The sequence below is a fragment of the Corapipo altera genome, unplaced genomic scaffold, assembly GCF_003945725.1.
Source record: "Corapipo altera isolate COAL_440 unplaced genomic scaffold, ASM394572v1 93, whole genome shotgun sequence".
Lineage (NCBI taxonomy): Eukaryota > Metazoa > Chordata > Aves > Passeriformes > Pipridae > Corapipo > Corapipo altera.
In genome coordinates, this window is record NW_020885000.1 from 219,021 (window position 1) to 243,183 (window position 24,163).

The following is a 24,163-nucleotide window of genomic DNA, read 5'->3' on the forward strand; positions in this document are numbered from 1 at the left end:
GGGCAGTGAGCTCTGCACAGACAGGGGGCTGCTCTGGCAGGGTCCTGCTCCCAACCCTGCTCTGGGACAGTGCAGAAGGAGGAATTAGAAGCCCCAGCAAAGTGCAGAATTCACAAGGCACAGGGAGGTGCACAGTGCACGGGAATGGGAGCCACCAGCCTGGGAAAGCTCCTGGATTTGAGCATTTGCTCCTGCTTGGCACAGAGGAACTGTCAGAGCCCTGCTGGTGACCCACAGCAGCTCTGCCTGGAGGGATTACAAGTTTCCCCAGGGAAAGCAGCCAGGCAGAATTTAGCCCTTGAATACAGCACATGTAGCACCAAGCACAGAAGGATCTAGAGCAGTTCCTGTGAGGTTTGCAGCCCATGTGAGAGCTGGAGCCTGTCCTAGCCAAGGTGATGCTGCAGAAGCATCAGCAGGGAAAGGCCAGTCTGGGAATAAAAGGCCACTCCGGGCAATAAAAGGCCAGATGGAAACAGAACTGTTCAAAATGATTGCAGCAGTGAGAGACAAGGACACTTCAAGGGCAGCTCTGGCACTCTGAGGAGACTGAGAGGAGACTCATTGGGGTTTGCAGTTTCTTCACCAGGGGAAGTGCAGGGGCAGCTCCGATCTCTGCTCTCTGTGAGCAGTGACAGGACCCATGGAACGGCTGGAGCTGTGTCAGGGCAGGGTCAGGTTGGATCTCAGCAAAAGGTTCTTCCCCCAGAGGGTGGTTGGCACTGACCAGGCTCCCCAGGGCAGTGGGCACAGCCCCAAGGCTGCCAGAGCTCCTGGAGGGTTTGGACAACGTTCTCAGGGACAAGGTGGGATTGTTGGGGTGTCTGTGAAGGGTCAGGGGTTGGACTGGATGGTCTGTGGGTCACTTCCAGCTCAGGATTTCTGTGACTCCATTATTCTAACCTGAAGTTCACACTCAGCTCACACTGCAGGACAGCCTTGGAACTTTGGTGCCCCGGACACAGAAGGATCACCAGGGCTCAGGCTCTGCTCCCTGTGCCAGTGCCTGTATTTGTTACTCTGGTGATGCCTGCACAGCACCTCTGCCACCAGCCAGGGTGGGCAGGACCCACCTGAGAGCCTCTGGCAGCTCCTGCAGTGCGGGGGCAGCCGGGTCCTCACCAGTCCAGGCCCTCCTCCCGTGCCGGGGCCATCGCGCTCCCCTCGCTGTAGAACTGGGAGAACCAGCGCCGGTGCCTCTGAATCCCGGAGTCCTCACTGACCAGGAGTGGCTTGGACAGGTACTCTTTATTATTCCAGATGGTTATATCCCGCTCAAACTGAGGGGAGAAGGAGGATCTCACTCAGGTGGGGAAGCAGGTTTGTGTGACACTGATTTACTTTTCACATTTCTCCACACTGGTCCTCATGGGACTGCTATGGGAATATGGAACACCACTGCTCTGTCTGCAGCCAGCAGAGTTTAGCCCAGAAAAGCCACTTCCAGCTCAGACTGCCCCTGTCATGGGGTTGTGCAGGTAGGAGCTGCTCCACGTGAGAGTTTGGGTTCATTGGGTAGCTCCAGCCAGCCAGGGCTTTATAAATAAAGCATCCACATCCTACACTCCGCTCAGGCACACGTGGAGTAAGCTTTGGGAGGAAGGTGCTGCAGAAATGAGTGTTGCTCATTCACAGTAGTAAGATGCAAAATGTTAAGGCAGCATTTATAGAATATGGGGGAACACAGCTAAGTTTGACTTGGGGTAGGTTTTTGGCATCTGAACTTCATCTGGAGCTGGAGAGATGGGGCCGCTCTCCAACAGAGGTGGCCTTCAAGGCCATGCTTGACCTGAATTTGGCAATAACCATGTCTCAGCTGGGATATTGAAATGGAGACCTCCAGAGTTCAACACTTCCATGAATCCCTGTGGTAGAAGCCTGGAAAACCTCTTTCAGGAGTAGCAGGAGTTGACAAATCTCATGATAATCTAAAAACGGGAGGATTTCTTGGCACAGTTCTTACCAAAGGTAATAGGATAATGTTAAAGCACCAGTCTGGGATGCTGGAAACCTGGATGCAGTGATTAGTTCCCTCAAAGACTTCCTGCAGCTAAAGAGCCTAATCCTTGTGTCCCAGCTTCCCACCCACAGGAGAGAGATAACACCTCTCTGCCACCCTCAGCAGGTGACCCACAGCAGGGACCCCCTTTATTTGACCTCCAGTTTGATTTTTTGGGCTGCTGACAAGGAAAGATCACAACAAGCACCACAAGGACCTTCCCCAGGTCTTTGTTTTGCTCCCACAGGATATCCGAGCCCATGTGGGCAGCTGCTCTTCCTTCTCACACCTCCCAGGCACAAAGCTCCAGGGAACCAAATCCCTTTGGCTGCTCTTCTGCAGGGGCCTCACCTGGACACACTCTGCCCTCAGGATGAACTTGGGGACTATGGCTGGTATGTTCTTCTGGTAGTAGATTTTGTGAACAACACTCTGCAGGAGAGGCTCCAGGGGAGTCACCGTCTGCAGGATGATCCCACGGCCCAGGAACGCGTGTTCAAAGATCAGGTAAACCAGCCCTGGCCCCACCTGCAGAGCAACAGAACATCCTCAGGGAACAGCCCCCAGTGGTCCAGCCCTCGGGTACAGGAACCCCCACACCTTGAGACCTGCTAGAGATGTCTCCTGGGCTGGGCTTGCTACTCTTTTCATCAAGTCAGGCACAAAGTCATGACCTCAGGGCCCTGAGTCACAACTTTGCCAGTTGTTATCATCTCCAGGCAGGGTTAGATTATATAGATGAGATATTGGGGAGAAATCTTCTCATGAGGTTGGTGAGACCCTGGCACAGGTTGCCCAGAGAAGCTGTGGCTGCCCCATCCCTGGGAGTGTCCAAGGCCAGGTTTGATGGAGCTTGGAGCAACCTGGTCTAGTGGAAGGTGTCCCTGCTCATGGCAGGGGGCTGAAATGAAATGATCTTCAAGGTCCCCTTCAACCCAAACCAGTCTGTGACTCTATGACTTGTTCTGCATTTCTAATGTGGGAATAGGTCAAATTCCTTCAAAAATGTATTAGACTAAAGTTAGAAATGTTTAATCAGGGAAACTTCACATTTCATTAAAAAAAATCCAGAAACAAAAGTGGTTCCAATTGATTCATAGCATTGTTTCTATTTTCCTGTAATTCTTAGTCTGTGTCAGCTATTTTATTATCTCAAGGCTGATCTTAGGCTACAGACACACTGTTCCTGATTGTTTGCCTTTCCCACTTCTGCACTGTAACCATCTGTGACCATGTGGTATGAAGGTCCCTCAGGATTGTCACCAACGTCTGCTCAGGTGGGTTTTTTTAATTGTTTTGTGGCACAGTAATGCTTAGGACCCCTTCCTCTTCTCTGGGGCAGGCCCAGTGCCAGTGGGTGCTTTTTGGCCCATGTGTCAAATGCACTTGGTAGGGAAGGTGACCTCAAGATGAGCTCAGTTGGTCAGAGCAGGGTGCTGCCAAGAGCAGGGTTCAATCCCTTTACAGGCCATTCCGTTGGACTCGGGGATCTTTGTGGTCCCTTCCAAGTCAGAACATTCTGTGGCTCTGTGACACTGAGCAAGACTGGCAGGGCTCTCAGCCTTTGGGGCAACAAAGCCCTTCAGCTTGAGATGTTGGTGGTCACTGGCCCAGGACGTACCTGCCTGGCTGAAACCGTCAGATCCATGAGGGAGAGGCGCTTCCCGAAGATGGTTGCGGAGTGTTGGAGCAGCAGCCGGGAGCAGTGTGCGTTGGGCTCGGGTTCTGGCTGCCACTCTGCCTGGAGGGGGGAAAGGATGGCTCAGCCCGAGGGTGGGGGGCACAGGCTGAGAGGGGCAGCACGAGACGGGGACAAGAGCTGTGAGGACCATCCGGAGATGAGCAGAGGTGAGGGAGTGCAGCCCAAACCCTCTGAGACACAGAGCTTGGAGCAGGAGGTGCAGCCGAGGGGGTGAGGGGGGACAGATGCTTTGAGGCAGGAAGGGAACCTGGTTTGGAAGAATTTGACCTCATGGCTAAGAGGGGAGCTGGGGTCTTACCTTCCACATGTGCTTCATGAAGTCCCACAGCCTGGACCTCGTGTATCTCAGGTCAGAACCTCCCAGAATTGCTGGGCCGTGGAGAAAAGCCAAGTGAGCTGTGTCGGCTGCGTTCTCAGGGATTTCCTGATGGGGGGAACAATTTGCTGTTGGCAAGAGCTGACTCAGGTGGGAGCTGCCTGTACTTACAGCAGCTTTGTGACAGCCCCAGGGTGACCCTGGTACAGCCCTGGGCCCCCAGCTGAGCAGGGCAGAGCAGGGCAGGCAGGGCAGAGGTGCTCACAGGTCTTGAGGCAGCGAGAGGCACCGGGGGCCTCAGCACAGAGCGAACTGGGACCAGCTCTTAACAAACATCTAGGAATAATTTAAACAGGAAGCTCAGGAAATTCAGGGTTCGTTTTGAGCTCACAGAACTCTTCATGTGCTTGCTTGTGTAGATGCACAAGCTGGGACTCCAGAGAAGTCCTGCCTTTGGCCCTATAATAACTGTAATGAATAAAGCATTTTTGTCTAGTTTTCACATGCTCTTACACCTTTAAACCCTACTAGCCTGCCCATATACATCACTTTTTGAGACATTTTAGCTGTTTTATGACTTAAATACACCAGCTTCCCACCAGCTCTGCAAGCAGCACAGACTGGCCCCAGTACAGACCTGTGTGCAGTGGTTTGCACTGGAAAAGACATAAAATAAATATTACTATCCCCTCAATCCTCCAGATTCTCCCAGCTCCTCTTCACACTCCCAGAGCTGCATCTCCTGTGCCTCATGCATCTTTTTTAAGGGTCATTTTTGTCCCTGATTTTTACAACTACGGATGTTCTGCGCAGCAGCAAGCACAGAAAAATCTCCCCAGGACCTCCAGGCATCACCCAGTTTCAGAACTGCTGCTGCCTCCCACCCCTTTCCAGGAGGAGCCCCCAGCTGTGACTGCCCCTTCTCCCTCCCAGGTCCCTTCTGTCCAGTGCCACAAAATGGGACCCTTTTTCCAGACTCATTTCCACAGAGAGGCAGCAGCCGTTTGTTCTCCATGGCCCATTTGTCAGCCTATGATGGTGATTATGAAGATTAACAGCAAAATAACTGCGCGTTTCCATTGGGGTGATCGATGGGTTGAGACGCATCCTGACAGTAAGTGCCGCAGCTCTTAGAGAATCTTTTTTTAAATTACACCAGTTGTAAGTCAAAGCAAATTAGCAGATTCTTTTTAAGCACCCAGAACAGCTGTTCTCCACTCACGCTCCGTGTTTGGGGAACATATGCTGCGTTCTCGGCGTGCAGCACAGGGGGTGTTCCCAGGTCAGAGCTCTGCCAGCAGCAGTGATGGCACTGCCAAGGTCTGGTTAACTGGGAGGAGATGTCTTTGAACTGGGCTATAGGAGAGGACCCAGGCCTGGACATACCCCACGGGGGGAGGGACCGAGCTCCCTACCTGGATGTGCACGTCCACCAGGTGCTCCGTCTGCCCACGGAACACCCACTCCTCGGAGGTGATCTCGCGCTGCTCGGGCACTGCCCAGGTGGGATCGAGCCCTTGGCAGTGGTACCAGACCAGCACCATCCCGTTCACCTCGCAGGATGGCCAGGCCCGGATCCTGGCGAAATCTGGCACTGCAGGGGCACAAAGGGACCAGTTAAAACCCACAGCCCCGAGGCTGACCCCGACCCCGACCCTGGTGTGGAACCACAGCTCTGAGCTCGACGTTAGGGGAGATATTCCTGTGGCACACACTCGTGGTGGCACTGCTCCAGCTTTCCAGCACTGAAGAAGAACAGCAGCTACAAGGGTCACAGAAAGGAGTTTGTTTTAATTGGTTTTATTTCAGTTTGGTGTTTTGCATAAGTTTTTAAAGGAACAACCTGGCTGGCTGGTCTGCTGCCTCTTTAACCTGGTTAAATAACTAAGTGGCTGCTGCATGAATGGATCCCCCTCCAGTTCCAGTGAGTTAACAGGAGATGCTTTCAGTTTTAGATGTGCAGAGAGAGTAAAAGCCATTGCTGCCTCTCAAGTTCAAGTCATTCTCTGCTATAACATTGCAGTATCATGTGTTGCTTTAAGAATAGATCACTTCAGTGAAATTAATTTTGGCATTTATTGTCAGAAAATGCAGCTTCTACTGGATTGGAAGGCTGTTGCCTTCATTACTTTTTTTTTCTAATGTGGAAGCGAGCACCAAAGAGAGCATAGAGCAGTTCATTCTTACTCAGCCTTGTACATGTGGGAAGTGAAATAATGGGAGAAATGATGATTCTCTTTCAGTCAATGGATATCAGAGGGGGCAGGAGGAGCCCATCACTGTGATTTCTGATTGACAAAACCTGGTGCTTTGGGTGGGATGCATCTCATTAAAATTCTAAGAGGGCTTCATCTGCCCCCACACAGACATAGAGTCACAGAATCAATCAGGTTGGAACAAACCTTTAATATCCCCAAGTCCAACCACTGCCCAGCATTGCCAAGCCTAGCACTAACCCATGTTCCCAAGTGCCACATCCACACATCTTTTGAATCCTTCCAGAATGGTGACTCTATCACTGTTCTGGGCACCCTATTCCAACACTTGACCACCCTTTTAGTGAAGGAATTTTCCCTAATATCAGATCTAAACCTCATCTGGCACAGCTTGAGACCATTTCCTCTTGCCCTGTCCCTTGTTCCCTGGGAGCAGAGCCCGACCCCATCCCCGGCTCCCCCCTCCTGTCAGGGAGTTGTTAAGAGTTAAGGTCCCCCCTGAGCCTCCTTTTCTCCAGGCTGTGCCCCCCCAGCTCCCTCAGCCATTCCATGTGCTCAAAACCCTTCCCCCTCTTCCTCCAGCCCCACACTGGGCTCTGGGGCTCTGTCTGGCTGTGGGTCCCTGTGAGCCCAGGGCTGGAGGAGCTGCCCATCTGAGCTCTCCAAAATCCTGCTCCAACAAAGTACCTGTGTGAGCACAGATGGCTTTTAAATCTGTTTAAATCACCCTGACCCATTTGGGCTGGAGGGGAGCAGGGCAGCTGGCTGCAGTTTTATTCTTTTAATACCTCCAAATAATAATGACTCAGAATTCATCCATTTCAGATGAAATGACACATCTTGGTGTGAGTGTTTGCATATGTCCAGAATATTCTCCCTCATTTTGTGGTGAAACACATCATTGCTCAGTGCATGGAATCAAATTTTCATTTCAATGCAGCTCCTGACTATGTGTGGGGAAAAAAATAGAGTGTTAATCTTTTTTCTGAAAATAACACACACAGAAAAGGAAATTGCTGTTTGGTGAGATCTATAAATTGGTTCTCTTGTCCATATAGATGGAATGTTTCTTTCACTTTGGGAGAAATAGTTTGTTTAGTAGAAAAAGTGACTTTTGCTGCCAATCAGTGTTTCATCACTATCCTAATCGATCCAAATCCAGTGAAGTTGAACTTCTCAGGACACTAACTAAGAAGCACAAGCCAAAGCAAAACTCAAGGTAAGCAAATTGGTGATTTAAATTCATTAGTGGAGCCAGATCAAGTAATTGCTCCACGTGAACTTTAAGACGTCCTTCCTACACAGTCAACGCAAACCACGTCTACATGGTGGGTGTATGTGAAGACCTTTCCTGAATCCCAACCAAAAGTTCCTTTCAAGCCCTAAAAGGAGAAAAAAATTCCCATTGAGAATCTATTCTGTCATGTTCATGGGATGCATTTCAGCACTGATGTGGCATAAGCTGTCACTGTAGAGCACAGAATCATTTCTGGAACCCAACAGCTCCTCAGGGTCCATCCCTGAGGGACCCAATGGAAGGCTCAGAGTTAAAAATCTGCTTTTATACCCTGCCTATGGAATGCAGGAGGTGTGGGACTGTCAGAACCGAGAAGGGCGTTATTTAACTGAAGTCCCAGTTACCATCTAACATAGGGAAGGGCACTGGAACCCTGTGTTTCTGTTCCTGTGGAACACTGGGACATGGGCAACCCAGAGGAAAACCAGGGTGCTGCATGAAACAGGGGAGTGGATGGAGGGTGAATTATTATAAAGACAACTTTCCCCTAATGAAGTGGCTTTTAATGGGGACGTGGGGCACTATCCTTTCTGTGGCTGCTCTCCATGGATTTGGGGCACATTCACCTTTTCCAGCATACGGGATTCTGGTGCATTTTCCATCCTCTCCTCGGAACTGCCAGCCGTGGAAGGGGCACTCGATGCAGCCGCCCCGGACCCGCCCCCCGGCAGCGAGGTTGGCCCCGAGGTGAGGGCAGTGGGCGTCCAGCACGTGGGCTTGGCCATCCTGGGAGCGAAAGACGACGAGATGTTCCCCTGCCGGAACAGGAGATGGTGGAGGTGTAAAAACAGCAGCCCCAGGGGACACTCATTGCTCGGCCCTTTGGGAACGGGGGCACCGAGCGGTGACTTCACCCGGGGTCAGAGGAGTGAGAAAAACACTGCGGAAAATTAATGCCCGCGGGCTTCTTTCCTTTCTAGTCGTGGCAGGACAGAAACAGGGATGCTCCGGAGAAGGGATTTAACCACGAGATGGCACCAGGCAGCTGCCAGAGCCGGGTAGGGGCGGTGGCACGGGCTGCGGGAGGGACGGAGAGCGGGAGGGAGGGACAGCGGGCAGCACTGCGATCAGGTGTTTACTGGCTGCAGAAAAGGCCAGGCAGAACTGGGCTGGCAGCTGCTCAAGCAGATGCCCGGAGTGTGGTGGCCATGGACTTCTAAACCCTGTCCTGGATCCTGTTTTGGCCACAAAATGAAAGATGCCTTCACAAAAATGTTTGAACATTTAGGATGCTTCCCCTGCTAAGGGAGAGATACACAGAGAAGGGTAATTGCAGCATTTAGCAAGAACTCCTTCGCCCAGGAGGGGCAGAGGAGAGCCCACAGGCTCATACATCTCGGGAATCTCTGCTAACGGGAGCTGGAAGAAGCCCTTTATCTCTTTGCTCTTGAACCCCGAGGGCCATCCACACTGTAGCTCAGCGGCAAATCCCTTCCTCGAGCAGGGACAGCGCGTGCTGAGAGCCAGAGCACTGACATCTCCTCGGCAAAAGGGAGTTTTCTGGGGAAGGGAAGGGAAGGGAAGCCCCCGGCTCTGTTCGGCTCCACACCGGGAGTGGAGAGTCAGCACTGCAGTGGCTGGGACTGCATTGCCCCGGCACTCAGACTTGTCTCCATTGTGGGCCTCATTCCTTGTGCTTCCCGGAGCAATGCGAGGTTTGCCCCACTGGTCTGTCCCGGCTCAGTTCTGGGATTGCCCTCTTCCTCCACAGCCCCAGGGTAGCACCACGTTTGCTGAGCAAGGGCCCAATAAAGCAGAGACAGGCATCACCTGGGCTGCAGCCATCAGACTATTCATGGTTCTGCCTCACCCAGCTGTGCTCCAACCACAGCTGGACGGCTGCCACGGCATCATCTGAACCAATGTGCTCCTGAGGGACTGAACTGGGGCCAGATGCTTTCCTGGCCCAGCACAGACCAGCCAGTGCCCACATCCCTGGAAGCAGCACAGGGAAGAGGGGCTGTGCCTTGGTGACCTGCCCTGAAAGCAAAGTGTCCCCTCAAATCACCTGGTTGGAAGGGGACACAGCTGGGCTGGGAGCTCAGAAGCCCTTGGGGGCTGTTCATACAGATGTGACCACTGAGGGGAAGGCCAGGTCCTCTCCTTCTGTGCTGTGCCTTGGGTGATGCAGCACGTATTTCGTATTCAGAGTTCATCAGCTTGTGAACTCTGGCCGTTACAGTGGCTGCTGTCACTTGGAGCTCAAAGAAGTCCAAGCTCAGCTTTGGGAGCTGAGTGCAGTCCGTGTTTTCCCAGGCAGCCACCCTGATGACAAGTGACACGGTGTGAGCTATCCCTCCCAAAACCACTTTCCTTGACTGAAGTTTTGTTATTTGGGCAAAGAAAAGGAAATGCTGGAAACTTTCCCAGACTTCAAGCCTAGGAAGGGTTATTTTTGATATCTGGTAGATATGAGTCTTTGTACCCTAGTGCCTGGAGATCCCTTCTTTCCCAGGACACTGGGCCTGTTGTCCCCAGATTTTTTCTGGAAGGCTCTCACATCTACTGGCACTCCACTGGAGTGGAGGCACCAGCAGTGCACCTTCCCCTGCCCCAAGTAACAGGGATTCGTTCTGAAGCATCAGCATTTTCTTCTATCTCTAACCCACCTTTCTACCTGACCTGAGGTTCAGGGCAAAAGAGGGAAGGCAGGGGAAGTGTTTCTGATTGCTGGAGATGTCAAGGGCTCAGCAGGAGTGGAAACAGAGTGGAAACACAGAGGAACAGCTTTGGATGGGTCAGACCAGAGTCCCACAGCCAGAGCACTTGGGGCCCCGGGTGTCCCAGCCACGTGCCCCCAGCAGCAGCTCTGCAGCCTAAGGCTTTGCCCAGCAAACTTTTAAGATGGTTTTACCCCAAGAAGGTCCCATCTCTAGAGGTTCCCTTCGTACAGGCAGTTTGGAGGTCTCCTGCCTTGAAGACCTAAATCAGTACCCATGGCCAGACCTTTGCTGGGCTGTCCAAGAACTCACCCAGGACTCCTGAGTGCTGCTTTTGCTTCCAACCTTTGCACTCTGGAGCCAGCAGAGCCAGAGGAGAGGCTGGTCTTTGCTCTGCCTCTCCAAATTGGGAGGACAGTTTTCTGGCCCAAGATACACTGAAAAACTGTTGCAGGTGAATATCAGAGCACTAACAGCCAAATACTTTTTCTCTTTTTAATTTTAATTTTCCCACCTAATTAGCCTATTTCTTTTAGGAAAATCAAATAGCAATTGCAGCGAGAATAGCACAGGGGACTTAAAGAGCCCCAGGACCACTGGGCAGTTCTGGGCATTTGCTGGGAATGCAGAGTCTGGGACAGAGCATCTCAGAGGACTCTGAAGCAGCTCTCATCCCACTTCTACAACCTCAGGAGAGAGTGAGACTTTCCTGCATGCTCAGTGCCAGGTTTTGGAAGGTGTCTTATCCCAAAGGATGAGCCTGCAAAGACTGAGTCAGGTGATTGTTGTTCTTTCATCTCCTCTGACTCACTGCCTCTGAAGTGGGACTGTCTTTCCAGGCTTTTTGATCAGAGGCTCCAAAATAAATTAGACACCCACAACCCCAGAGGCTACAGGTTGTTTAACTGTCTTACTTACTGATAATCTTCCTGGCACTGGTACCCTGCTGTCACTGCCACTAGAAGTGATTCCACCTGCACGTTTCAGCCAGACCCAGAGGACTGGGTGCCAGGAGCCAGGCTATGGGCAGACAACCAAGAGAACTATAACAGATAGGCTGGAGGGGCTCTCTAGGATAGAATTCAATGTATATTGAATTACATGGATCCTGTTATAAAAACAAAACAAAACCAAACAAACAAACAAATAACCAAAAACAAACAAAAAACCCCAAACACCAAACACCAGCAACTTCACAGGAGGGGATGGCTCTTGCAAATAGGAACACATTTTCCACTGAATCTGAGAGATTTCAATGCAGAAACATCCCTTCTGCTGGTCCAAACCCATCTTCTAAGCAAAAGGACCCTGGAGGAGCACAGCACTCCTCTGGATGTGGTTTTGAAGTCCCATCCCAATCTCCCCAGGGAGCTGCAGGCAGTGATGCTTGTGAGGAGAGCCCAGGCAGAGAGATGCCCCTGTGTCCCAGGGCACCCACACAGGGGTGTCCCCACACTGCCATTATGCCCCAGTGCTCCAGCAGGGATCCCAATGCCCATGCAGGACCCCAGGCTGTGATACCCTTGGTGCCACTCTATGGGCACAGCTGGGCTGCTGTGGTTTGGGTTGGAAGGGACCCCAAAGACCATCTCATTCCACCCCCTGCCATGGGCAGGGACACCTTTCACTAAACCAGGTTGCTCCAAGCCCCGTCCAACCTGGCCTCAAACACTTCCAGGGATGGGGCAGCCACTCTGACTTGAAAGGGATGGTGGCAGAGTTGTGCCAGTGCCACAGCAGAGCCCCCAGGCAGGGATGCCCCGGATGCCCTGCAGGGACAGCAAGGACAGTGCAGTGCCCACCACAGGTGCTGGCTGGGCTGCCCAGTGCCCACACTGGGCTGCTCCAGTGCCCTGGTGAGGATATCCATGTGCAGGCATCCCAGTGCCTCACTGGGGTTACCTGAACAGGGATGTCCCTGTGCCCCCGCAGGATGTCCAGGCAGGGATGCCCCAGGACATGCCCTGATGCCCCAGCAAGATGTCCTGGTGCCCTGATGGGGATGCTGGCTGGTATGTGCCAGTGCAAATCACAGAATCACAGAATTAACTAGGTTGGAAAAGACCTCTGAGATCATTAAGTCCAACCTTTGACCCAACACCACCTTTTCTACTAAATGACACATCCAGTCTTTTCTTAAACACCTCCAGGGACGATGACTCCACCACCTCCCTGGACAGCTCATTTCAATGTCTGATCCCTTTCTCTGTGAAGAACTTTTTTGTAATGTCCAACCTAAACCTCTCCTGATGCAGCTCAAGGCTGTGCCCTCTTGTCCTACTGCTGGTTCCTGGGAGAAGAGACCGACCCCCACCTGGCTCCCTGCTCCTGTCAGGGAGTTGTAGAGAGTGAGGAGGTCTCCTCTGAGCCTCCTCCTCTCCAGGCTGAGCCTCCCCAGCTCCCTCAGCTGCTCCTCACAGCACTTGTGCTCCACACCCTTCACCAGCCTCGTTTCCCCCTCTCTGGACTCCCTCCAGCACCTGAGGCATCCACACCGGCCTGGATGCCTCAGTGCCCTGCCAGAAGTGCCCGAGCACGGATGGTCCAGTGCCCCGGCCGTGCCCCTGGGGGCTGTTCCCCAGCAGGGCTGCCCGGGTGGGATGCCCGGTGCGCCGGCGGTGCCGGGCGGGGGTGCCCAGGAGGGGATGCGGGGCTGGCACTCACCGAGCAGGGCGAGCCCGCGCACTGCGCCGCGGGGCAGCTGCGCCGAGTCGAGCAGGCGGTACCAGCCGTTCGGGAAGGGCGGCGGGAGGGCCCCGGGGAGGTGGCGGGGGCCGGGCCAGGGGCTCTGACTGGGGGTCGCCTGGTAGCCCGGCAGGTAGCCCGGCAGGTAGCCCACCTGGCCGCGGCCGCGCCGCAGCGCCAGCGGCCGGGAGCAGCCCAGCAGCAGCAGGACGAGGCAGAGGAGCAGGAGAAGGAAGAAGAGGAGGAGCGGGGGAAAGAGCAGCTCCGCGCCGCCGCCCCCGAGCCCCATCGCGCTCCCGGCCCCGCCGCCGCCGCCGGCCCTTATAGAGCTGCGGCCCCTATAGCGCTGCGGCCCCGCCCGGGAGCGCCCGGCGGGCGGGGAACGGGACTCCCCACCCCGGGGACCCCTCGGCATCCCCGACCGCCTCCCGGGGACAGCGGAGAGGGACGGGGCGAGCAGGGCTGAGGGAGCGGGTGCTTCGGCTGGAGAAAGGGGGCAAACTGGCGGGTCGGGCTGCAGCCTGTGGCCGGCTCAGGGTTACGGAGCAGAGGGAACCGGACACACAGGGAAGAGACATGAACACAAACTGCAGCTAAAGGAGCTCCCCTTGCACACAGGCAAACATCACGCTCCTCTGAAAGAGTGGTCTTAAATCCAGTAGACAATGAGATCAGTAAATAGCCCGGCATCCTCTTGTGCTGCTGTCTGGGGATTAGCAAGGGAAAAACTGTTGTCTGGGGCTGGCTGTGACACTGAGCACCTCACAGGTTCCTGACAGGTCTTAAGAGCAGTGTTCAAGAGCAGCTCAGAAAGATGACAGCGTGGAAAGTGGAATAATAAGGGACTTGGATCCCCTCCATGCAGAGAGGACAGTCTATGCAAAGATCACCTATGACATCTACCCAAACTTCTGTAAAGCCTTTGACACGGTCCCACACAACAACCTTATCTCCAAATTGGAGAGCTATGGTTTTGAAAGGTGGACTACTTGATGGATAAAAAATTGGCTGGATGGAGGCAGACAGAGAGTTGTGGTCAATGTCGAGGTACAGGCCAGTGATGAGTGGTGTCCTTCAGGGCTCTGTAAGGCTGGATTTAGTCAGAAGAATTACATGGGTTCAAGAGGTAGCTGCAGAAAAGCCAGCTGTCACAGAGTCAGAGATTTCTGGGAGAAGCAGCAACCCGAAATACCCCCCCCCCCCAGTTCTGAGGAATTGCAAAGAGACAAGTGACAGAAACGGAGCATCTGGCTGGAGCCAAATGAGCAACTAAAAGGATGAGTTCAGACTGGGTGAATTTCTTGAAGACGTCACATGAAAGGTTCAGGTAAATATATATGAATTTTTGGAAAGCCGTTCTAGGAGAAGAATGCCAGTGTACTTACACAGGAAACTGCACACAAACAGAGATCCCTCCGAGAGGGACAGGCTGTGAGTCCTGTCTGAATGGGAAGGGGGAAGAAAGCAGCAATTCTGGCAAGTGAAGGATCAGGGCAAAGAGGGATTTCCAAGAGCAACATTCTGAGGGCATAAAAGCACATAATGAACACATAATGAACACATCCATTGCACAAAACTAAAGACTGAATGGGTGGTTTGAGGATCAACAGAACAATAAATTTCAGTTCTGTGCTGGGCAAATCCATTAGAGACTGCAGTGAGGGGCTTGGGGGCACAGGAATGAATGTACTCTGTTGGGAGGGGGCAGCCCCTGTGTGCACAGAGATGTCTCACAAACACACCCAAGGAGTCAGCAAACAGGTGAGCAAGTTCTGCTTTGTTCACTTGGCTGCTCAAAAAACTTCCTCTAAGGTATGTTACAAAACACCCTTTAATAATCCCGAGATAACAAGGGGAACATCCCTGCTTTTTTAATTGGAGACAAAATAAGAGCCAAGGAGAAGGAATAGATACTCAGCTGTTACAAGGGAGAAAAGATGCATTTATTTCCACAGAACCTGGAAAATGGGATGAAGAGATGTCTAAATCATCCGACTAAGATGATTATAAATTATTCACTATGTTAAAATGTAAAGTTGACTGAGAACCTCTGCAAAAGAAGCCTTGCAAATCTCTCAGTGACTTTAGGCCAACAGCAGAGTCTGCCAGGGAAGTGCAGGGCAAGTGGTGGACCCACAGGAGAGTGTTGGCTGTAAATTGGTGCTCAGAAAGAGACCTGAGCCTTCCTCCACTTGATCTGTGACTGCACCTGCTCTCTGGTCCACACTGCTCACCAGACAAGTGCATGTTAGGAATAACTGGCATTATTGCTTTTGTAGGCATGATGATCTAAATGGATAAAAAAAGTGAGGCCCATAGAGGACAATAATAGTTTCTATTAGATGAGCTGATACAGCTGGAAAAAAGCGGATGAGCTTTCAGGCATAACAGCCCTCCTTCAAGAACAAGTAGGAATGTTATTTGAAACAGCAAAAAAACCCAGAATCATAGAATAGCTGGGGTTGGAAACGACTTTTAAAGCCCATCTAGTCCAACCCTCCCGCCATGAACAAGGACATCTTCAACTGAATCCGGTTTCTCAGAGCCACATCCAATGTGACCTTGACACCTGCACCTTTGATCTGTCACAAGGTGTGTGTAAAGGTGGCCACCTCACCCTGGAGTAAACCAAGAGGGGATACAGAGAAAAGATGGGAGTGATCAGAAGCCAGGAGCAGCACAAATAGAGTAGACTTGAACTGCTGAAATTCAGAAGGTGATTTTATCCAGTGACTTTACTAGCCACTGAACTACCACCTGACCAGCCCATGCACTTTCCTTTTAAGCTCATATTTAGCCCTCTTCCAAGTTTGAAGAAATTTGTGAATGGGCAGAGCTCAATCAAGCAGGAGGGAAAACACCAGGACAAATGGGAGACAAGGGAAGCCCCTGGGTGTTGCTGCATAAACCCAACAGCAAAAGACTTCCATGGCATGAAGTCCAAGAATTGGTTGGCCAGAGCCTTTATGAACACTCACCTTCTTTGCTCTGCTCTTTTCCCTCAGATGTCTTAAACATCTGTCTTCTAAGATGTTTAAGGTCTCTTACACACTTTACACATCTTACAGGTGCCCACAGGAGGGGCAGGGCACCCACAGCATCCCTGGAGGGACCCACAGGGCTGTGTCCCCTGATGAAACATTCACCACCACTGATGAAGCATCAGAGGTTACTCAGGGCATGGTTGCTGGGGGTCTGTGGGGACCTCTGCTTCCCCACGCATGGGTTGGGGCAGGAAAAGGGTTGAAACAGTCCTGGATGTATGAAGGCTGCCCAAAAGCCCTGGGTGTTAGAGACAGTGAGTGATGGATATAATGGGCCAGGACAGGGTGCTGAGGGTTTCTGAGTGAGGTGGTGGCAGGAGCACCCAAGATTTTGTTGAGTAAGGCAGGACTTCCACAGACACATGGGGTGTGTGGCTCTGTTCTGTGTCCTGCTTCCTGGGATGATACCTGGCTCAAGGGTGCTGGGAAAGGGCAGTGCTGGGATGAAGCTCATCCCATGCAAGGAGGGAAAATCAAGTCTGATGCAGAGATTTCCTTCTCATTCCAAACTTCTCGAGAATGCTGGGGACTGTCCCAAGGCAACTGGGAAACAGAAAAGGAGGAAACCAGGACATCTGAGTCCAAGAACCATAAATGATCCTGTAAACTATGTAAACTGAGTATAATTAAGCATTATTGAGGTAACTGTGGCTTCTGCAATTTATTATCTGTGTATTTATTTTTAGGATATCCTGAGAGTCTTTTGAGCAGTACATAGCAACCTCACTGACACAAAAGCATTTGTTTGGGGTAAAAAGTAGTGCTTGTGGTTACAGATGCTGAACACCTTTCACCAGGTTCAAAACCCCAAGTGCAAACACTTCTTAGTTTGCTGAACTGAGCAGCTGAGGCTGAAACGCCCCCTCCCAGGTCTGACACATACAGGAACAGTGCTCATGGCAGAGAGGATTCATCTGCTTCAAGAGGTTGAAAACACAGTTTATAGAAAAACAAGTCAAGGAGAAATGTAGTGTTTAGCTAATATTAGATATCCTTAAACTACCTGGGACTTTCTAGCACAGGTCTGCATTGGATCAGGGCTGTGACTTACTGTGGTGGCTGAAATGGGAAATAAAGGGCAATTCACAGGATGGCGGGAGGAGGATTAAGCCTTGGAGAACTGGATTGCTGGCCACAAAAGCCACAGTATAAAAAAGACATGAAGCTATTAGAGAGCGTCCAAAGGAGGCCACAGGGCTGGGGAAGGGTCTGGAGGGGAAGCTTTATGAGGAGCAGTTGAAAACATTTGTTTTGTTCAGCCTGGTGAAGAGGAGACTGAGGTCAGACCTCTTTGGGGTCTTCAACATCCTCACCAGGGGCAGCAGAGGGGCAGGGACTGATCTCTTCACTCTCTTGACAAGTGACAGGACCCAGGGAATGGCTGGAGCTGTGTCAGGGCAGGGTCAGGTTGGATCTCAGGAAAAGGTTCTTCCCCCAGAGGGTGGTTGGGCACTGCCCAGGCTCCCCAGGGCAGTGGGCACAGCCCCAAGGCTACCAGAGCTCCAGGAGAGTTTGGACAAGGCTCTGAGGGACAGGGTGGGATTGTTGGGGTGTCTGTGCAGGGCCAGGAGTTGAACTGGATGGTCCTGTGGGTTTCTTCCAGCTCAGCATATTCTGTGATTCTATGATTCTATGATAGTTTACACCAGGCAACCCCACCTGTGTGTTTGTCTGTCCAGGAAACCCAGCACGAGACTGTGTGTCCTGCTTTCCAGATGTGCTGACTTGTAAGTGGATTATTGATAACTTCAGGGAAGAAGATGAGATAAAAACAATGTTTTCTTCAAAACAAGTGCTGTTTAGCCTTGTCTTATCATGTTTTTACTTGAGTTTTTTTTAGGTTGGTTTCATAACAGAACTTGTGTAATCAATCTTTCTGTCCTCACCAACAAGCTTCTGATTTTCTAGCAAACATGTCACACATGACAGGAGGGCGTGGCTCTCAAAGGTTTATCATCACATTCCTGTGCTCTGGGGTTTTCTGAGCCCTAACCCACCAGTTATCTGTCCTGGTGCATGTTGGAGCACTGAGTCTGGTGCCACCCAGCTCCTGCCCCTACATGTCACATTGGCACAACTGGGCCAGCTGGGGCTTTGTCTTGCTTGCTCAGCATCCTCCAAAGCTGCTCTTGAGGCTGTACACCTCTCCTTAATCATGTTTGGTATCTCTGAAACTTTCATGTGGCAGATTGGAAAACAACTCTCCTATTTTTCTGTTCTCCCAGAGCCAGGAGCGTTCACATGGCAGCTGCATGGACTGGGGAGCCCCTGGAGCTACTGAAACTTTGCAAAAACATGAACATTTCCAAACAAAGGGATGAGATGCTGAGTACTAGGGTGTTCCAGGCACTGCTCACTGCTGGGGGGCAAATCCAGGTCTGGCTGGGGCAGCGCAGGGCTGGACCCCAGAATACCAGGGTTGCTCTGAGAACTGTGGTGGGCTCCTGGGAGGGGGACAGGAGGCCTGGGCATGCAGCCAAAAGAGGTGTTTGCTGCCTCCTCCCAAAGGAGGTGGGAACTCTTGCATGTTTCTGCACCCATCCCTGTGAAGATGATGTCCCGGTTTTGAGGACACCAGTCTCTGGAAAAGCTACAAGTTCCAGAGCACTACGTTTGACACTGACCCCTTTTTCCTTCCCCTGTTTCAGCTCCATTCCAGCTCAAAGAGGTCAGACATGCCCCGAGGTCTCACTCTCCACTTGATAGGGCACAACAAAGTGTCACCTTTGCCCACCAATGGCACCTGTCAGCAGCTGGACTGCAGGGGCAGACAGTCACCTGGAGAAGCTCCTGTGGCCCCTTTCCCAGGGAGTTTGGTCCCTTCATCCCACCTCCAGCCCCTTCAAATGGTGGCATGGTTTCTCCTAGAACCAGGTGCTGCACAGGTACAAACCAGCACACCTTGCAATGCACAGGACTGCAGGTTGCTGGCAGGATCTGGTGTCTCAGTGTCCCCAGAGAGTCCCTGCAGGTTAAAGAAGTGCATCTGACATCCTGGACGTCAACTCTACCTTGGGAAGGTAGGCAGCCACATCCCATCAGAGGACTTTCCCATGGACACCCAGGCTGCTGGGTTGAGCTCCAGCACAGTGGGATGAGCGTGGTGAGGAGCACCAAGGGCTGCAGGGGGGCTGATGTTCTCCATGTGCTCCATCTCCAGGGACTGCATCAGTTGGCCCCAGGGTCCAACACCCTCGGAGGTGAAGATGTGCGGGAAACCCCCAGAGACCAGTCTCCCTGATCTGCTTTCCAGCCCCTGCTATGCAGCAGTCTCAGGGGACTGGAAGTCCCTGAGGACAAGTTGTCCCCTCTCCTGGGACACAATGTGCAGGCAGCTAAAGCCTAGACACCTCTTGGCTGCTTCTCCAGCAGAAAGCTGGAACTTTTTCAAAACGAAATTTTGCCTACAGCACATTTCAAACACGCAAATGCTTGTTTTCCCTTAGGAAATGATTGCAGTTGAAATTCCCAGCCCTCCTATTGCACATCTGACTGCATGTTCCTGCATATTCCATTCCCTCTGATTGCACAGAAGCTGGGTTTGGGTTTCTCAACTGTCTTTGCCTCTGGCCATTGATGTTCCATGTCCCATCCTCTCACCCAAATATCTCCTTGCCTACTCAGGAACATCTGGGTATTAGAAGCCAGATTAACAGTTTGTATCTTGTTTTAACTCCCCCCAACCCTGTGCATGTCCAGCTCCTTGGACAAAGACAGAGCTCTGGTGGTTACTGTATTGTGTACAGTAACCTGCAGTAACCTGACAGTGGAGGGGGAGATACCTCAATTCTCTTTATCTGGTCTAGGATGCTGCTGCAGCTTCTTTCTGTGATAGCAGGGATTCCAAATGTGACACACAGTCTGCTCAGGAGGGTGGCAAAGGGCCTTGGAGGCCTAGAGCTCATTCCTGTAGGGATGACTGGGTAAAGACAACATGGATGTCCATAGCAGGGCAGGTCTGTGCTGCCCCCGTACTGGAGCGGGGAGCTGTGCTGCCTGGTGACTTCATCAACCCCATCTGAATTGCAAAGTAGGCTGGGCCGAGTCCCTCTCAGCTGGTAAAGCATTTAGAGAGAGCACAAGGCCTCTTTAGGGACTGCAGTCCATCCTGAATTTCATCTGGAAAAGAGCCAGGAACAGGGCTAGGATGTACAACTGCAACAGCTCAGGCCAAAGGGCTGCTCAGACACTCTGACCTTGGTCTCCATTCCATTGCTCTCTGCAGCTCCCCTGCCACAGAAATAATGCCTTTGGGCACCTTCCTCTGCAGTCTCCAGTCACTGCCCGTCAGTCTGGCTGGCTGATACTGTGACAAGGACGTCCCTACTGCATCCCAGCTCATCCTGCTGTGCCCCCGGCTGCTCACACAAATCACATCCCCCAAGGAATCACAGTGGGGGACACACCCTACCACCCTCCTGGGGGATGTGGAGAGCTGTGGGGGGCCCTGCACTCCCTTCCTTGTCCACTGTCCCTGCCCACCTCAACCTCAGGCTGGAATTTAGTTCTGTTCTCTGTCCCTGCCCCTCATTGCGTTGTGCAGGGCAGGGACCCCCCAGGGGCAGGTTCCCTCTCCCTGCAGGGTTCCCAGGTCATGGGACTGCCCCGGGCAGTGTCCAGATACCCAAGCAGTAGGAACAGGAGGTGTGATGAAACTGGGCAGGAGGAAGGAGGCTTCAGCCAAGGCATGGAGATGGGGGAGGAGAGGAGGGTTGCCTTCTTCCAAATTCATTGCCCTACTGACCCCATCTGTGCTGCAGCCAGCTGGAAACAGCCTCTGCAGTGCTCAGAGGCCCTGGGGAAAGCATCTGTGCAGTCGTGTCACTGCTCCTGGAAGGCAGCACACTCTGACTGCATCCACTCTCACCTCTGCTGTGCCAGCTCATGAGGAGTTTTTCTCCAAATATTCTCAAGGATCTTTTCTTCATCTTTTCAACTTCTTTCTTTATAAAAATGTGACTCCCAGACATGTGGGCAACTTTCCTGTGCAGGGTTCCCCAGTGCTTCCTGCAGAAGAACTGCTGCCAGCTGCTGCTCTGACTCCTCAGGGTGAATCCAAGGACAACATTGCCACATTTTGTTTGGAAATTCATGATCTCTGACCCGCGGGTGAAAATTAGAGACCACCTTCACAGTCAATGTCTCTGCTGCATCTGCAGTCCTGTCCAAAGGGCAGGACCAACAATACTTGCTTCTACAAGTATTATTCTACACTGACTGTCCTAAAATACTACTTATTAAACAATCCAAGTGATTTCGCACCATTGTTTGCTGTCTCACAGATTTTGTCATCAGTCATTGTTTCCAGAGCAATGACAGGAATGCTGAAGTATCAACCACATTGCAAATCCTTTTATCCCTGTAGGAATACCCACATCCCACAACAGTTCTTCACTACCAGGTCTGGAGACCAGCAATGGCCACTGAGCATGTGCTTTACTCATTTTTATACCTCAGATTAACTTGCAGCTGTACACAGCAAGCATTTCCCCAGCCTGTGTTATAGCTGTGCAGTTACTGCTATCAAATCAGTATCAGCTTTCCCAAAGGAAGAATTTAGTTTGTTTGGCAGCTCTGTGATCAGTGGCACAAATTGCATATTCCTAATATCCGATTTCCTCCTTTATGAAATTCCCTATTATCTTTCCTACCTCTGGGACTGATGCCTCACCTCGAGGCAAATGAAATTTCCAGCCGGTTCAATGCTGCTCCCCTGAAGTCTCCAGGTTTTACACTGACTTACTCTGGTCGTAGGAGGAATTACAGCATTGACCGGCACAGGGGCATGGCACCAACACCCGCCCCGTGCTCGTACCCAGCTCCTCTGCATCCAGAGGTGCCAGACGTGAAGAGCAGGATCACATTTTACACATACTAATTGCAAACAGGCAACAGTGGTCAGTTCCCGAGCCAAACCGTGGCTGAGAATGTTGCCATGATAAGCCAGGAGGCAGTGAAAGGCAAAGCAGAGACCATTCCTCACTGCAGAGTCTTCTCAAGGATCAGCTGGTGGATGTGGTTGTACTCACCATGTACACAGCTCCCACCCTGGGAAAGCCCTGCATGCACCCATTGCCTTCAGAGGATCAAAGAGCCCGAGAACACAGCGAGAGGGGGATCCATGTGGTGACAACATCTGTGCTGGCTGAGCCTGGTTGCTGGGAATTGTGATCTGGGCTGTTCCTGGTGCCAGGACAACAAGGATGGTGGGAGGCATGACCTGAAAGGGAAGCAGGCATTTTTCAGATCTCTGCAACCGTGCCAGGAACAAGAGCCTCTGGAGACAAAAAATGAGTGGGGGCACAGAGGGAAGAGGCTGCCTCCTGAGCATGGTCATCCCAGACTCCTGGGCAACACAGGAGGAGCTCAATTGCTGCACTCCTTCTTCTTGCTGTAGGGAACTCCAGATTTCCAGGAGGAAAGAGCTTTTGTACTCCAAATAACATTTCAAAGTCTGCCTTTTTCCTTTGTCTTCTCTGCTATGTCCCCTGCTGTGGCCAGGTCTTGGCTTTATTATTCTATTGCCATCACACCCACCAGGATCCAGGTCTGTATAGCCCACTCCAGAACAGTTTCTTACCAGACAACCTACTGCAGATGCGCCTGGTAGGCAACATGGAATGAAGTCAAACCTGTGCAGACTAAAGGTATAGATGCAACTCTGACTTGCACCCTTTGTCTCTTCAAGACAGCATTCGAGCCCCTTGTGGTGGACAAACCCACACCACGTGAGTCCAGCAAGGCCCTCAGCTCCGTGTGTGGAGGAGTGGGAATGCCACAGTGACACTGAAAAGGGTTAAGCATGCCTGGAAGTTTGTGCCAACAGCACAGCAGAGTCGGTGTGGAGCTCCATGCCAAGCACTGCAAGAGTTAAGGCGAGATGGGGCCATTTTCCTTCTCTCGTGGAGCACATCATAACCTCCCTGGGTTTCACTGCTTTCCCAAGCAATGGGCTGCAGCTTCCTGAGAGGGTCTCACGGCTGTAAAGGGGCTGTGCAGCCCACAAGCCCCTCGTCTGCTGAGCCCCTGTGGTGTTACACAACAGCCATTTTGCTTCTGCAGTTTCTTCCGAGTGCATGTGGGCAACGTGGGACACAGGCAAAATGGTTTCCATGGCAACTCACACTTCAGAGATGCCAGTGAGAAAATTTGCGTTGGGGGACAAAATATTCTGCTTCAACTCACGTTGTGAGTGAGCACAGAGGTGGGCTGCAGCAGTATCCCAGAACTGGTGGGGTAAAAATATCCCTGGTGGCTTTGGTTCTGCAGTGCTCAGGTTGTTCCCTGCCTGGGCTGCCTGTGGCGTTTGTCCCATGCAATGACAAAGCAACACCCTGTCACCACCTGGAACCTCTTTGCTGTTTTCCAAAAAGGCCAAAGCAGCAGCTCTGAGGAGCAATGTGCTGCTCTGACCACCTCACCCCTCTGGACCTGGAACGGGACAGATGTGGTCCAGGAGTGAAACTCCAACCCCTTCAGCCATGGAGTTGGACTGTCCTCCAGATGTTAGCCCCTGGCTACTGTACCTCCATTTCCTTAAGGGAGGTTAATGGTAGCCCAACAGCAGGTAGATGTTGAGAACCCCAGGAAATCTCCTCAGTAGAGAAATCTTAAGGTCATATCCCAGAGTAATATGGAATTTAATGGAGGGAAATGGCTGGTTGCCCTGTGAGCTAATGTCTGGAAGAGTGGTGGCTCTGTCTGGAGCGACAGAGTGAAGCCAAGGAACCAAGCTGAGCATCTGCTGAACATCTCTGCCTGGGAGTTGTGTTGGTCAAGGGAGGGTTCTCCAGCACTGGAGTGAACACAGACCGTGACGGTGTCCATGTCACACACAACTGTCCCCAGTCAGCGCTGGGGGACCGTGTTGTTCAGAGGTGCTGCATAACTGGTAATACTGGTATGGAGAGCAAAACTGCAGACCCTCTTTCACACCCAGTCTTGTGTGGTTATGCCTGGAGAAGCCCCTGGTTTACCCAATGGCCAGTGTGTCCGCACCTCCCATGTCTCCCACGGCACTCTCCGACCCCAAATGGGCACTGTGGTGAAAAGGAGAGAGCGGGACCCCCAGAGCTGCCCCCACCGCAGCCGCAAGGTCAGCCCCGGACGAGCTCTGCACCCCCCACACCAGCGACACCCGCGGAGGTGCCGGACCCATCGCGACCCCGCAGCCGCCCTCCGGGCACCGGGGGCAGCGGGACCCCGTTCTCTGCAAGGGGGTGCCCACAGATCTCGCACCAGCCC

At 52.3% G+C, this 24,163-nt stretch overlaps 1 protein-coding gene across 1 annotated transcript; it reads right to left on the reverse strand.

Annotated features, from left to right (window-relative positions):
- Positions 1-822: 822 nt before the first annotated feature.
- LOC113958586 (cholesterol 7-desaturase-like) lies at positions 823-24,077 on the reverse strand. The gene is made up of 8 exons (XM_027666950.1): positions 24,003-24,077; positions 12,855-12,993; positions 8,097-8,285; positions 5,433-5,611; positions 4,000-4,125; positions 3,621-3,740; positions 2,351-2,527; positions 823-1,280 (listed from the first exon to the last, which is right to left on the reverse strand). Exons 1-8 carry the CDS (start codon positions 24,075-24,077, stop codon positions 1,119-1,121), a joined length of 1,167 nt encoding a protein of 388 aa, XP_027522751.1. The 3' UTR covers positions 823-1,118.
- Positions 24,078-24,163: the final 86 nt, after the last annotated feature.